Source organism: Uloborus diversus, chromosome 9, assembly GCF_026930045.1.
Source record: "Uloborus diversus isolate 005 chromosome 9, Udiv.v.3.1, whole genome shotgun sequence".
NCBI lineage: Eukaryota > Metazoa > Arthropoda > Arachnida > Araneae > Uloboridae > Uloborus > Uloborus diversus.
In genome coordinates, this window is record NC_072739.1 from 146,454,820 (window position 1) to 146,471,600 (window position 16,781).

Consider the following 16,781-nt stretch of genomic DNA (forward strand, 5'->3'; position numbering starts at 1 on the left):
CTGTATCCATAACCACACAAATAACTAGTAAATTTCATATTTTCCAATCTTTAATATGAAGGGTTTTTTTTTTTTTTTTTTTTTTTTGTGATAAACGCACAGGGGTGGACTGGGTCCTAAAAAAAGGGCGCTAACCTTGGCCTCCAAAAGGCGCAAAAATTTTTTTTAAAACAAACGACTGTACACAGGTTTACAAAATATAAAGAAGAGGGAAAAAAAGTAAAGTGAAGTCACACAGGTTTGTGTTAGCGCAAAAAAAAAAAAAAAATAAAAGTTGCACCAAAAAATAAAATTTAAAAGAGAAAACATTTTTAATAAAAAAAGGTGTTCAGCCTTGAGGATGCAAGAGCACGTAGGCCCCTGCTAACGCCCTTTCAACAAAAACCGATTCAATTTTAGAACTAAAATATTTGTAGAATAAAAATAAAACTTGAAAATACTTAGTATTGCTCAACTGTTCCTATTAGACTAGAAATTATGATTCCCGGCAAATTCATCTACTTTTAAATGTTCATACTAAGCTATATTCCCACCTTTGAAATACTGCTTAGTTACTACCAAGTGTACCGATTTTAAAATGCTAAAAATATATCCCCTCACTCTCCATAAAAATAAGGGAATGTTATACTGCTGTGGGCAGGTAAACTGCAGCATCTGCAGAAAGGAGTTTGATATATTTGAAGAAATGCGTTTTAGATTCAACATTAGCGAAATGTTGGAATTGTTAGAGACATTTTTTTCATGCTATTTTTTCAGCGGAAATCAAATAAGCAAGTTTGCATAACAAAGTTAATGTCCAACAAAAATGTGAAAAAATTGCAATTATTGAACTTTACCTGCTCACAAAATTATAATTTAAAACAGCTTTGATTTCAATAGCTTTAGCAGCCAAATATCTTTGTGACAAATCAAGCGCCATGTGCATTTCTGGTGCTGAAGGAGGAAGGTGAAAAATATTCGCCACCCTAGCAAAATAATTCATTACAGGGCTAAAATTCAGGGAAGGATTGTGGGATTCTCAACTCTTTCTTTCATTTACAGTACCTATGAAAAATACTAATATTCTATTTTGATAATATTTTAGTATCAATACACTCAACACTTGATTAGAATTGAAAATGTTTCTTTAAATTTTAAAATACTTATGAATTTAGTAATAGAATTAACATAAGTGGCTGATAAGAATTTGAATAAAGTTATGACGGATATTGAATGGAAAATTTTTACTACATTGAAACACAAATAAAGCTGAAATAGTTGGAAAAGAACAATCCGTCCAAAAACAGTTAGAACTCCTTCCCCAACCTCTCACTGAGAACACTAAAAAGCTTAGAGGGAATCCTTCCTTTACTTACAAAATATCCCTATAATATTATTTCCACAATTATAATTTTGTGAAATTTAAATAAATAAAACTTAATTTACCTTATTCACATTTATATAAATTTAACATAAGTTCAAAATACTTATAAATCTGTAACATAAATAGTATGAATTGTAGCTTACAAAAATAATTTCATAACCACTGTAGTATACAACCAAAACTTCCAGTAATGTTTTAACTCCCACAAAACCTTTAATTTGCAAATTTTTTTTCATTATCAATACAAGGGGTAAGTGAGCTCAAGTAAGGATACATATTTTCACTATTTTTTTGAGCAATCACATTGCTTATTTTTCTCATTTGACAGTTTTTAATTCCTATGATTTTATTTCCCCGCCTCCCTCTGCAGCACCACCGTCGACCGGCCTCACGATGCTGCTCCTCTAGCGAAAATCGTCTCCAAATTGCATCCATATCCTACACACACACACACTCATGCCCGCACACAGACGCAAACGCACATACACACACTCATGCCTGCACACAAACATACATGCCTACATACACACACACACTAATGATTGCAAAACACATAATTTGAATTCCAGATGTTAAAATTCAAATTAATTTTTAACTTTTTTTTTTTGAGCAATCACATTGCTTATTGTTCTTACTTGACTGTTTTGAATTCCTATGATTTTATTTTATTTTAGAGTTGATACGAGTTTAACTTTAGTAAATAAAACCAAACTTTTTCACACAGAAAAATTTTAAATTTTTTTTCCAGTGAAACTAAACAGAACTTGTAGAAACTTCCACTAAATGTTCTTGAGGAGATACCGTTACAGACAGACATTCACAGATTTTAATAGGATAAGATTGTCTTAAATTTGAGTTTTAGATTGTAAAAATATAATTGAAAAGTATGCTATATTTTAGTAGATTAGGACAGTAAAAATTAAAATTTCAAAAATGTTCAAAGTTTTTAAAATTTTTAATTAAACACGTAAAAATTATGGGTAGAATCAGATGCGTGCACGAGGGGGGGATACATCTGTTGGTCCTAGCATGAAGGGGACCCAATATTTTTTAAACTAGGGGTGAAATATAGGGGTAAACAATATGGAGGGGACCCGGAAAAGTCATTTGTGACGGGCGCCCAAAATTTCTGTGCACGCCCCTGAGTCGAATATATACTAGGCAATGTAATTAGCAATATAACCAATCATATAAAAAAGTAATAAGAGTGCAAAAGTAATGACAAAAAATTCTAGATTTGTTTCTGAATTAATTCATACAGCAATTCTCTTAGTATTAAATCAATGTTAAATAAGCTCTCTAAGTTGTGATGTTATCAAACTCAAAATTTAAATTCTAAGTGAGCTAAACCAGAATCAACAAGCAAAAAATGAAAGAGCATTTTTCTACTTTAAAAACCAGTAGAGAATAATAAAGCAAGATCTACATGCATACCTTTCGTGCAACATCATCTGAATCGCATCTCACTTGTGGCTTTTTGTAAACTGCTTCAGTTGAAAGGGTTCTGGAATGCCTCCTTCCTTGCTCGTTGGGCACTATCACAGATCCGGGTGAATTATCTGCCTTCATGACCAACTGCAAATAGTGTCTCACATCCCCAACCACTCCAGCTTCCGAGAAAGTATAACAACATTTATATAAATCGGCAAAAGGAACAGTAAGGACTACGTTGCTTGAAGGTGGGGATCCACTACTCAGGAAATAAATTTGTTCACTTGAGATAAGAGCATGCAAATCTTCTGAACCTGATCGTATCTGTTCTTTGGCAATGAATCTGAAAAACAAAAGCAAAGATACATACATCATCAACAATACGAAACAGAAATTTACCGAGCCTCAATTTGACCAGAACAGTCTGCTTTGGAAAATAAATTTGCACAAAATTCATGAAAGGTAGAACTGATGTTATTCTTTGAATCTTATTGTTCCTTGCATTGCATCATTAAATGTTAAGAAAACATAATTTTTAACTGTTGTCACTATGCATTCTACATGAACAATTTGAGGGAATGGTTATCTCTAGCAGAGGTGACGTTAATTGGCCACAAAAATCTTGCAATTTTACTTAGCTATATTTTTTCTTTGGTTTCCTGAAATCACAGGTTTATACAAATAAGCTGCAACATACCGATGCTCTTAAAGACACCATAACCGAGGTCATCACTCCAATTCAGCCAGTTCTGTGCAAAAGTTATTGAAAATTGGACCATTTAGATCCGTGCCACCATGAGATGCCGCAGTAGATAAGTTAACAATGTTATGTGCCATACAAAATGGCATGCATGGGTCTTTTAAATTAAACGAGAATTTCATCAATGCCTCACACACAGCTTTTTTATTCCATTTCAACATCTATCCGCTCTTATTAAAAGACCCTATACATGTACACTATACACAGTAGAAACTATTGAAGATGTCTGATTTTTGTAATATTGTGCTCTGATTTTTTTTCAAAACCACTCTGAAGTCTGGTATTAGCTAAAGGAACATTCCTAAGTTTTTAAATGTCATAACACTATACAGTCGTCCCTTGCTACTTCGTGCTTCAACTTTCGCAATTTCACTACATCGCGTTTTTTTCTGTTTTTTTTTTTTTCAATTATAGCAATGAGCTTTTTTCATGTTCTCGTGCAAACTTTTTCTTACAAAAGAATTACAAATTATGTCTTTTAAGTAAGGTAAGCTCTTCTTAGGGACTGTTGTTGTACTAGTTGAGGGAGTGGAGGTTTAAAATCGCCGAAGAAAGTTAATCTCAATTTAACCTTAAACGCTAACTGCAAAGTATAAATCACTGTATTATTACTAGGGAATAAATACATCTCTAACTTTCAACAACGTAATAGCTTATTAAGCTGTATGCGTAATACCTTTGATGAGGATAAATGTAGAGGAAGAAAGGGGGCACATACAGTCACTAACTGGAAATTAATTCATCATTGAACAAGTTGAACTTGAGCTATTTTCATAGGTTAGTAGTAGTGGGTAAGAACTGCATGTGTGTGTGTTACTTTATTTCCCAATATCCACTATAATATTAAAATCTGTTCGCGTCTGTCTGTCCGTCTGAAGATCTATCTTCTCGAGAACCGTTGTGAATCGAGAGTCAAATGAGGTACCGATCAATTCGAAATTTTCCAAAGAAAACAATAGGACCAATCTTGTAATTGTGCGACTTTAATTAGCGGAGATATTAATTAAAACGTTAATTAACATAACGTTATTCAGGAATTTTTATTTCTTTCCTGTTGCCATTTTGCATATTGGTGAGCAAGTAAAATTCTAATAATTCTTTTAAAAGAGATTTTTTGGCTGCTGTCCAAATCTTAAAACAATGTTTCCATCTAGAATTTTTATTTTAAATTAGTTTAAAATTGGTTGCACTATTCAGACATAGACTTTATTTCATCGTCTGTCTTTTTTTTAATTTTTACATTCAACGTTCTTAACTTTTTTCAGCATAGTTGTTTCTTTAGGTATCTTTATTGATTGTAGTGTAAGTTTATCATTCGTCGACTTAATATTTTGGTACATTTAGGAGATGTGACTAATTATGTTTATTTTGTTGGACCTTTTCCCGTCACATGGGTGAGTTTTCGAATTGTAATAACTCTCTTTTTCCTTCCTGTTTCTATTTTTGAAATACAGTTTGTATCGTTAAAAGAACATGTTAAATTAAGATTGTTTGGATTTCTTTAAATGAAACAGAGTTGAACAAAAATATTGTTTTTAAAGATTTTAACTAAAGCTTAATTCGAATCTGATGACTTGGTATTAAATTAATGCTGATTGGTATTTATAAAGTCTTGGTGCTTTAGTTTCATGTAAGCAACCAAAAAGTATGTGTCATTTTATGTAAAAAGCTGATCTTAATTGTACATACAAATGTTTCAGGTATAGTCTATCAGATTTCATTCAGTTTAAAGTGAGCACAGATTATAATTGATAATGCATATATTTTATTTAAAAACCTATTTAAATTGTCGTCAGTAAGTTTTATGCCCTCTAATTAGAAAAATATTTGGTTTATAAATACAGAATCCCACTTCGCGAAAATTCAGTTATCGCGGTGAAGTCTGGAACGAATTAACCGCAATAAACAAGGGTTAACTGTATTGGAAAATCTTGATGTAAGTTTCCATGTTATTAAATGTAAATTGCATTTCAGACCATTCCAAAATAAAAATAAGGTAAATTTCATCAACATAAATTTTCAATTCATTTTAACCAAACAAGTTTAAAAACAATATTGGGCTACATTTGTAGGATACTTTTAGATACTTCAGTGTTATTTTGAAATACTTTTTATTTTCCCTTTTTTTTCACAACACATAAAACTGAAATGTTTATTTCAAACAGATTTCAATAAACATTAATCCATTTAAATAAGTATAGGATAATAGAGCAAGAAAAAATGTAATATAAGTTCACTCACAGTTCAGTATAATCTTGGTTGTTTAAGGTGTACAGAAATTCCTGTCCCAAACCTTGCTGAAATGAATATCTGGGTAATAAACCTCCAGGTCCCACACATATTCTAGGAGGCCTTATTCGACATATTACTGTGTCACTGTTGCCCTTACTTGTATCTCGTACTGCACTTGCAGCTCCTGATGCAAAGTCAAGAAAGCCTACAGCAGGTTTGGCCACTGTTCCAACAATCCCTTTACCTAGCCCAGAGAAAAAGCCCTAAAGAAAAGAAAGAATCATTCAGAACATTTTTAGCTTGTTTGACGAGCTCAACCGCTCGCTACCGGTTAACCGATCACGTGACAGCTAATGATCATGTGCTTCAATCAACCAATCAACAGCTTAAGATGGTAACTGGTGAGGTTACCGAAAGATGATAGAACGCTGCGGTTAACAACCGGTTACTCACCGGTCGACTGGTGAGGTTCGTCGAACGCAAGCTTAATTTTTACTAAAAATAAACTTTTCAACAATCTGATTAGTTCTTAAAAAATTTTTGACAAGAGAAATTTTAAGAATTTTGAAATAAATTGATTTTGAAGAAAATTAGAATCATAAATACATATTGTCTGCTGATTACTACAGCTAGGTAACTGAAAATTCTGAGGAAAAAAGAATTTTTTACTTTTGTTGAAAGTTTTTGATCCAAAGACCTAAATACAGTAGAGTCGAAAATTCGAGTCTCAAAAGTCCAAGATTCCACTTAATTCGAGGTGCTCTGTTGATATTTTTGAGTTATACTTTTTATAGACAAAAAATGTTTTAATTTGAAAATTGAAATATTTTGCTTGGTAGAACTTCCATAACATATAATAAGATAATAAAAAGAAGTTTATGTCAATAACACTTGCCAAGTGACATGAAATATTCATCGACTATTAGAGATGGATTAAGAGATGCCTTGGAGAAAGTAGGAAGTAGGTTGATACAAAAAACTAACTTGAAATAAAAACATTGTTTTGCCTCAAAGAACAAAGAAACAGAGCTTTGGAATATCAGATTACAATTAAAAATGGAAGTGCAAAACTTATATACGAAATTTTATCCTTCTATGACTAACGTTTTTGTATTATGTGCAGTACATACATACGCTCACACTTAGACACAAATGTCACGACAAAATTTATTCGAGGACATCAAAGGGCTTTTTTGGTTGGATGCAAATTTACACACAAACATGTGCAGACTTGAAGAAAAAAACTAATCAAAACTCGTTTAGGGTTAATTAAAACAGACATTTATGGCAATATTTGAATGATTAATCTTTTGAGGAGGCAATGTTTCCTTTTCATAGCGTAAGGAAGTAAGATAGGGCGTGTTCTTATGTAGTGTAAAGAATTTTTTGGATTATCCGAATTTTCAGTTGTCGGAGGCGGCCCGAGCTCCAATTACCTCGGATTTTCAAGACTCTACTGTACTGTTAATTAAATAAATTTAAGAAGTAGTAGTTTATTAACATTTAAATCACGTCCTCAAATTTGCCAAAAATTGAAAAAAGCATTACTTTGTTGAGTTTTTCTCAAAGCAATATGAAAAAAAAAACTGAATTGGACACAACATACTTGTAATATATTCACTCCATGATTTATAGGTAAGTTGATGAAAAATGAAACAGCTAACAGGTAAATTTATTGATCAACTTAGGCATAGAAGTGTTGATATATAAATAATATGATTGAATTTCTCAGATTTATTTGAACAATACAGATTTTAAACAAAACCAAATCAAAATGCAGCACCAAAACAGTATAATTTCACAGTCTTGTACAAAATGAAGATTGATGCTAAGTTAAATTTGCAAGAACAAGTAGCCTGTCAAATTTTTTAAATCAACAATTTCATTAGTTTCAAAAACAAAATGAATATTTTAAATATTAAACTAAATTTAATGAGACAAAAAAAATTTAGTTACTCTGGCTTAAAATTTAATAAATAAATGCATTGTTAATTTAAACAAATACTTAAGCATTAATTTTTTTAAGCGGTAACAGCACATCATTTCAAATTTTTTCAGGAGATATATGCAAAATGCATATAATATCAAAAGCTAGCTAAAGCCACACCCATATATATATGTATATATACTGATTATTTGCACTAAGCAGTCTTTTGAATACATAGCATACAGTTTTTATGACTGTTAAAAGAATGAAACTAAACATATTACAGCAAAATTACGACTATCTACTAAAAGACTTACAAAAAGCACATACCTGAACTCCTTCCTGAACTGCACCTTCATATGTCTGAGTAAATACACTGGTAACACCTCCTAAAATTCCAAAACCTAATCCTTTAAGGCCAGTCATCAAATGGTCATTTCCAGCAGCTGTACTTTGCTGTCTAATTTGTTTCCGCATTTTCTGATGCTTATCATCCATCGCCACCATTCCAAGACCATCAGATAATGTACCAGAAATCTTCGCAGCAGAATCGGACAATCCATGAGTAACGTTTTTTATGAGCCCACCAACATTGCCTTCATGGATAAGCTTTGAAATACCATCAGAAACATCATTCATCAAACCTAGTGGGTTGCCAAGAAAATCGACAGCACCCAGAATTTTAGCAGCTTGACTTTTCAACTCTTCCTTGTAATGATCGACAATATTATGAATCAAAAACTCAGCAGTCTCAAAAGGATACACCCTCACATAGGAATCTAGCTCAATAGTTGCATCTTCAAACCTTATCAACCGAAGCCCTTTTTTTCTCTTCAGTTGAAGCAAATCAGGTTGGAGATTTACGCTTGTAAGAACACTCAGTTTAATTTGCTCTAAGCAAAGCTTCAATGTACTAAAATAGTACCTTTTCTCATATGCCATAGTTTCTGTGAGGCTCTTTTGACTTTGATTATTTTCACTTTCATCCATTTTTTCAACTTCACTTTCAGTGAGGTAAACGCCAGCAAACTGATACAGTTTTAACAATAATCTTTCTTCAAGCAAAATTGTTAAATTCTTTATGGTCACAATAAAATGTTTAAATATTTCTGCATTAATAAGAGGAGTTGACATCCTTTGAACAGTAAAATGCAAAGCAGGCAAATGTCTCTGATCATCAGATTTCCCACTTGGAGTGATGTATAATACAACAGGTTTTTCTGCCCCTCTAAGTTGATTATCAATTTGAATGTCTTTTATGCTTCCACAAAGAGTGTGAAGACTTGATGCTCTAGTATATTCAACAGTGATATTATGAAGCCAAACATATATGAGTTCTTCACTAAGATGATTAACCAGTGACAAACCTAATCCTCGAGAAAACTTGAGATTTATTACAACTTCAATGTTATTATTAGCAGCACTGGAATCATGATTTGAACTGTCAAGATTTTGCTGAAAATTATGATTGGTTTTGCTTTTTTGCTCTTCGACAACTACCCAATCAGTAGCAGGCGATGATCTGACTGTCATTGTCTGCTTCTGTATATCGCTTATTTGGAGAACACAAGTTGGTCCATCTGGTACCACTTTCACTGTCAAAACACCAGACCCACCCCTTAGTTTCATCCGTGAAATTGCTTGTTCCAAAGGAATGCCATTTTTCAAAGTGAAAAAACTCACTGGGAGAGAGGGGCCAAGTACCACATCATTTCCTCGACGGAGACCTTTGAAACCATCCTTTGCCTGTACATACAAATTTGGATAACCACAGCAAAGGCGACCATCAGCTGTAAACTTCCAAGTTTGAGTGTGCTGTCTTCTTGGGTCTGGTTTTCTCAACATAAGGGGAATGAATTCTCCAGGCTGAGCTCCAAGTGCTGCAATATCTAAAACAAGCATTTTGCTTTCATTTGATGCGTTTGGTTTGTGTGGGTCTCGGGGAGGACTGGAACCTTCATGCTGCAACATCCCTGTGCTAGTCATTCGCCACAGTTGCGATCGCTTTCCTGCTTCCCTTTTATTGATTACCACTTTAGATCCAAAAGGTACATCTAAAACATATTCTTTCTTAGACAGATTATGAGTTGGTTCTGTTAGGAAATCATTGCTCTCAAATGTACCAGTAAAAATGATGTAAATAAAATTCTCATAAAATAATTGATTTCCTTCGCTAAATATGTTCATATTGTAAGTTGCAGCCGAACCTCCAGGCGCACAGCATGTTATATATGGAGGAAGAGTGGGCTCATCGAAAGCATAAGGAACAGATGTGTTAGGCTTTATAGTAGTTTTTAAACGTTCTTGCTCGACATTTGTTTGGTAATACGTGATAGGAACCTCGGACAGATTATCTATTCTAAATGGTGGAGGTAATCGATCAGCATCGGTAAAAACTATAAAAAATGTAGCATTTTGTGACACTATTTCTACCCTTAAGAAATTTGATTTACCAAATCCATCTCGCATGTTGATATGAAACGATTTGATATTATCTATGGAAAAACCGCCAGACCAATTGCAATCATCAATATCAGGTTGACGGACACAAAGCAAATTATCTAAATCAATACGAGGCCAGTGAAATGGAAGGCTTGACTTGGGCATTGCAGAAAGTAAAAATTGTCTATTGTCTTTTGTTGCAAAGTACTGGCAAAATTCTAATTTGTGACTAGTTCTATTGTCTAACTGATACCTTGGAGATAAAGTTACAATGTAAGTGTTTCTATAACGACCCCTACCAACACGAACATTTATGCCTATGTTATACACCAAATCCGGTCTTGAATCTTTCCTAGCTACATGAAGCCTGCGAACTCGAATGCCTTCTTCCATATCAAATCTAGTACTCCACTGAGGAACTCCATCAAGATGCAAGGATCTTCCAACACGCATATTGCACAATGAACTCGCATCCCTGTCAGCAAAAGAAAATAAAAGTGGCGCCATGCATCGAGCAAGCTCGTGCTCTTCAAATTGCCCAGCTGCTTCAATTCCAGTGCCTTCTTGTTTGAATATCAGAGGAAGTCCGGTTTTGTTCACAAGCCAAAAGGGAGCAGTGACAAAAAGTTTCAGAGCTCCTCCAGGCAACATTCTTATCTTTAATTGTAGTACAAGTAAACGATCACGATTGTCATACAATTCAATACGTGAAGGAAAGTGACGTGATGTAGCTGATAAACTGATGTCTTTGCAATGTTTGAAATTTTCCAAAAAAAATTTCAGAATAAACTGTTGACTTACATCAACATTATGCAATGGTTTTCCTTTCCCAGGCTTTATATACCCGGACACATTCAAGTTTTTCACTGTATAGTGAAGTTCATATGGAAGAAGATTAACAATTTCTAAACATGGTAAAAATGTTATTTTATGAGCAGGTTGAACAACTGTAGGTAGACTAGTAGACAAATTGCTTTCTTTCTCAGCAGGAAATTTCCGTCTTTTAACACAGACTAAATATCTATAATATTCTTTTGTTTTCTGAACAGAGCTACATAGTTTTATTGAACCTTTGATTTCTTCGGGCTTCGTTATGTGCTGCCAAGCAATACTGTGATCACAAAAAGCAACTTGTCTATCTACAGGTCGAGCCCATATTTGGGCATGCACAAAAGATAGAGGTATAGGCAATATTTGGTGAGGTACTAAATATAGGGACAAGCTTCTAATGCCATACTGCATACCAGAATTTTCAAGCTTCAATTCAATAGCATCTTCATCAAGTTTATTACAAGCTAATAAAGCTGACTGAACAGTAATAAGTTTTTTAGCTGTACCTTCTAAAGAAACTACACAAACTATTCGTGCAGTTGGTCTTTCAGTATAGACAGATGCTGAATGGCTAATTTGAGGATTTGCATGGCGGAAATATGTTCCCACTCTGTCCACTGAGACAGGTGCCGCAGGTAACCACCCATCAACTCTTACAATAATTTGATGGATCTTCATCGCATGAGAATCTTTGTGACGAATCTTCGTCCTCGTTTCAAATGGAACAGGGATGAGATTACCAGCAGGAACTTCAGTCCACTGTAAAGCATACTTGCTATTTTGTGCTGGCATGGATTGAGTTTCCAAGTTCAAAGACTGCTGATCTGCAGATGTTATTTGAGTAGCAAACCATAATTTACATCCTGTGTCATTTTTCAGAGCAAATGGTACAAATGGAAGACGCCTTCGATAACACCCTGGACTATGTATTTCTGTTACAGTTGAATTTTTATTTTTACTGCACATATTTAAATAATCTTCAGTCCAGTTAGTTTTAACAGTTTTACATAGCTCAATCAAAGCTGACGTAACATTGAAATTAATGGCATCATCAGAAGAAATGTTACAATGAAGCTTTCTCCCAGGTTTTGATTGTATTGGTAGAATTTTCCAATTTATATTGCATTTCCAAGGCTCAATTACTGGTTCCCACCCTGATAGAGCTCGATTGTAATAATCAGCACTAAAATGGAAATTTCCATTACCTTCAAGACTAGAAACCAGTTTTTGGGTGAATACTACATCTGACAGTGTCATTTCAACAACAGGAACATCAGCATCCCTGCAATCATCAATAATACACAAACAGCATGATGATATTCGAATTTCAGCTGAATTAAGTTTCACAAATTTAAAACTTTCTTCTGATTCAGAAGAGGATTCAACTTCAAGACCAGGAAGGAAAATATCTGTCTGAGGTGTTGCATACTGAGTTAACCATAATGCAGAATCATTAATATTACCTCTACATGAATTTAAAGCTCTTTCACAGTCAGCAGAAGAAAATCCTAAGGTAACTAATTTGTCGATATCAGAGGAATTACTTTTGTTCTCGATGCAGTTCGATTTTGACAATGTAACTGAGCTTTCATTGAAAGCAGTCTGACGCTTTATCGATTCAATTATCTTTAAAAACATGGTCATATCGTAATAAGAAAGTCGAAGATTTAAATTCATAGCCGAAACTTCTAACACATGCTGAACAAAGTCAGAGACAGGTTTATTAACAACTTCTATGCTGACAGTTAATGGATCAATGATAGACAATGCAGTATCTTCTTCAACTCCTAATATGCATGAGAATACTTCCAAACTTTGCAAATTACATGATAGTGGCTTATCAATGCAAAATTCTTTCCAAGTAATGACAGCTGTAGCTTTTACAATGACTGCATTACTGTCCCATAGTGAAGTATCTTCAAGAACTACTAATTCAGTATCTGTTACATTAATTTTTAATTCAAAATTATTTTGAGTTTTGGCCGGAGTTTTCACAGTAGGGGTAGAAATTGTAGAAATTTTCTTTGGCAAGTTAATACTGGATTCCCCAGGATCAAGATCTGAAACTTTCAAAAAGTCAAGAACAGACTGAAGAAAATCAAAAACACTCATTATTCTCATATTATTCAGAAGAACTGTGAATCGTGTCAGATCCCGAGCGACACGATAATGAATTTCAGCTTGTAAGGTAGAGCCAACATTCTCCTTATTTTTGGTGGGCTGCAAAATTTTCGTGAATACATTTGGTCTATTATTCACAGGTGCATCTTTGAAGCGAATATCTGATACCTGTACCATATTGGACACTAGATCGATATCCTTACTGTTGTCAGAAAATGACTCGTAGCAAAGCCTTGATTTTATAAAATCAAACTTGGCTAATGAGCATTCGCATTGTTTATTAGCAATACCATCGCGAATTACTTCTAAAGACACGTTGACTAAATCCATGTGAATAGCTAATGTCGTCCAAGGTTTGTCATCAGTACTCACTATAACAAAGGTGTCACTTTCATTGCAAAGATCAAATGTGAATTCTTCTAAGGGCTCACCTAAATTTTGATTTAGTATACCATATACAAGCTTGTATTGCTTTTTATCTAAAGTTACGAACACAGAAGATACAACCCCTTCAACAGCCCAATCAGGAACAAAGTGATTAACAGCAGAATCTAAATTCCTTTCTATTTGTAGCTGGAGCATGAATTTCTGCTGAAGCAAATCATTTCCCTGCTTCTGTATAGTGAATGATGGGAAAAATAATTTTTTATCTTCTGATGCCTGGTTTTCAACATCACCTTTTTTAGATTTGCTTCTATCTGCACGAACAGCTGAATATAAATCCATATCTGCTAATTCAACATTTATTACATCTAACAAACAAGAAAAATCCTCAGATGTTATTTCTGCTTTTTGCAATATGCGTTTATCCCTCTCAAATTTCTCAAACTTGCTCTCGAGCAGGCCAATATCAAAAGGAAATTCAGAATAATTTGCGGAATGGGAATCCATATACTGCTTGCAATAACTAATAGTCCCTTTAGTGCCTGACATCAAGAAAGCATTACGAACTGTTATTTGCCCTAAATCTGCAACCAAAACATGAGTGTTAGAAGAAGACTGTGGAATCACAATAACTGGTGAATCTGCTGATATATTTAGTGATATACGGGATCCTCTCGTTATTTCATTATCAATAATAGCCCCAGAAGCAGCAAGCCTAATTTTTCGAATCAGTTCCTGCATTTCGTTGAAATGTCGGAAAAAAGCTGTTATTTCTGAAAGGAATCTTTGTGTATGAACATACTGAACAGAACTCATTTGGCATTTGACACTCAAATCAAAGTCAGTATTTATATCTGAACATTGACGACTGTATTTGAAAATGTGAAAATGTAAAGCTTCACTGCCTGTAGTGATAAATTTTTCAGGATATAAATGCCCATGACGGGATAAGTCACTAAGTGATATACTTCCGAGTGTACCTTTAATAGTATAAGTATGGTCTTGAATAGATGTATCACACATGAAATTTGAAATATTAGCACTGGCCAGCTTGTAATCTTGCTTGTTAAGTACAACTGTCAGGCTTTTAACTTTTAGTAAAAATTCAGAGTTATTTGTTTCTTTTGCTTCGGGTACAATCTTTTTTTCCACTTTTGAATCATTTCTGAAGGAAGAATTTTTATGAGTATCTGAGTGGGTTTCATCGTTATCCAAACCAAAGAAATCCAGTAACATAACCCATGTATGCAAGTTTAACATTATATCCAGACAATTGAAATCTACGTCAACGAAGCGACTCTTTCTCTTATATTTTTTATCAAAATCGGGACTTTTTTTATCGATAAACTTCATATTCATGTATACTAAGGCATCACCTGATAACTGGGGGTGAAATTCTTTTGGAACTGTAGGGGAAGGTGGAGGAGTATTAGGATAACTTTCTTCTGATTTTGACTTCATCTTCTGATATCCGTAGCTTCCCGATATTTTTCTAGACTTCTGTAAACAGAACATGTTCTGTGTGCACAGTTTGTCAGGCAAAGACATGGAAATTGTTTCATAAAATTTAGAATTTGTTTCAGTCAAACTAGGGCATGAAGTTGAAATATAGTCAGACTTTGGAGGTCTTGTATAAGCAATTGGTTTATTTTGATTCACAGAGCTCATCAAATAACAATGATTAGTATCAGTCGTGTTCCTCAAATCTTCCATCAAAAGAGTCTGAAGTGTGACCTGAAGAGTTGCTTCGAATGCCTCTTCCATTCGATACTCCAAGATGAACTGTTGAAATATTAAACTTACAATTCCTTCTTCACGTGCAGTCAGATCACCTCTCAGCTCAGTAATTAATTCAGGCAACTCAAATGAAATTTTAAAGGAATTATTCAAAGCATAGGCATTTGGTGCAGATGTGGTAATTTCACTGTATGTTGGTGCCTCATCAATGGACTCCAAGCGACCTTTAGAAGAACTAAATACTGTTTTATCAGACGTCGGCAAATCTGTCAAATAAGTTAAATTATCAAGTACTTTTAACATCTGCTGAAACTGCAACTTAGATAAAACTACTTTTAGGGGGTTAACTACACATCCTTTAATTTCAACTTGATTGTAACCAGAATTCTTTTGCTCATAGTGTATCCCTGTACTCTCTTCGGTGATCAGATATGTAACTTCTGAAGCAATTTCATTTTTTCTAGAAATAGCAACCACTTCTATGATAGTATCATGAATAATAAGTTGACTTTTATCTTCACATGCATATAAATCTTTAATGGATAAATTTGGTAAAGCAATATTGTCCAGTTTCGAGGCATTAGAAAATGTCTTGGCTTTCCGTTCTATATTCACAAAATGCATGTTCATGTCACGAATTTCTATCAACAGAGTGTTATTTTTATCGTAGTTATCCAGATCTGCAGAAAATTTAGATTGATTCAAAAACCCAGAGACTCCATTTTTAATAGTTATACGACCCAAATGGGCCACTAGAACGTCCGAGCTTTGCGATGATGACGGAAATGCAACAACAGGAGTCTGCAGCAAAACATCCAGTTTCATGTCTAAAGACACATCATCTGCAGCATCTAATGAGAAAACTTGATCTTCAGCTAACTCATCCACACTTTCCGACAACAATCTGATATCTTGCTGATTGCCGTGAAGTGTAGCACTAATTGAACCAGTTCTTTTTGAAACAATCCCAATTGCAACTTCAGTGCATGCACTCTTGATGGAATTGGCTAAAGAACTCATGTATGCTTTGAATTCTGTAGCACACGAGGAGAGCTCGTATAAAAGTCTGGGTGAATGTGTGTAACACAGAGAAGCCATGCGTATGTTAATATTGAGGTAGCCTTGTTGCTTGAACAAAGAACTACTGCTTGACACTGTACGCTGTAGTGATTGAGGATTAGGAGAAGCTAGTTCAAATTTGTCCCCTCTGGTGACAATAAATGTTAAAGCATACTGAGGCTCAGAAATTAGAGAGTAAGTTAAAGGCCTGTACATTTCTTCTTGAAGGTGACTCAGTAAGTCAAGATGATGCTCGGTCAGTGGATCATACCCAATGCTGATTATTTTTTGGTGCTTAGTATTTTCAGTAATCAAATCCAAAACTTGAAGCCCTCCAAGTACGCCTTGAATTTCAATTATTTTTCCTACAAATAGCAGAAATTAAAGCAAAAATTAATATAATTAATATCATTAAATTACTTGAAAATATGAAATAGGTGAAGTTTCAGGTTTATAATTAGAAAATATTAATAATCAATTTGGGGGCAGGATTT

At 34.0% G+C, this 16,781-nt stretch overlaps 1 protein-coding gene across 1 annotated transcript in view; it reads right to left on the reverse strand.

The window, feature by feature from the left end:
• The window catches only part of LOC129230674 (intermembrane lipid transfer protein VPS13D-like), an 88,687-nt gene that overhangs the window by 415 nt on the left and 71,491 nt on the right, over positions 1 to 16,781 (reverse strand). Inside the window, exons 28-30 of the mRNA XM_054865089.1 lie at positions 8,044 to 16,652; positions 5,796 to 6,049; positions 2,798 to 3,137 (exon numbers count right to left, since the gene is read on the reverse strand). Coding sequence (XP_054721064.1) covers positions 2,798 to 3,137; positions 5,796 to 6,049; positions 8,044 to 16,652 — 9,203 coding nt within the window. The remainder of the gene's footprint in view (positions 1 to 2,797; positions 3,138 to 5,795; positions 6,050 to 8,043; positions 16,653 to 16,781) is intronic.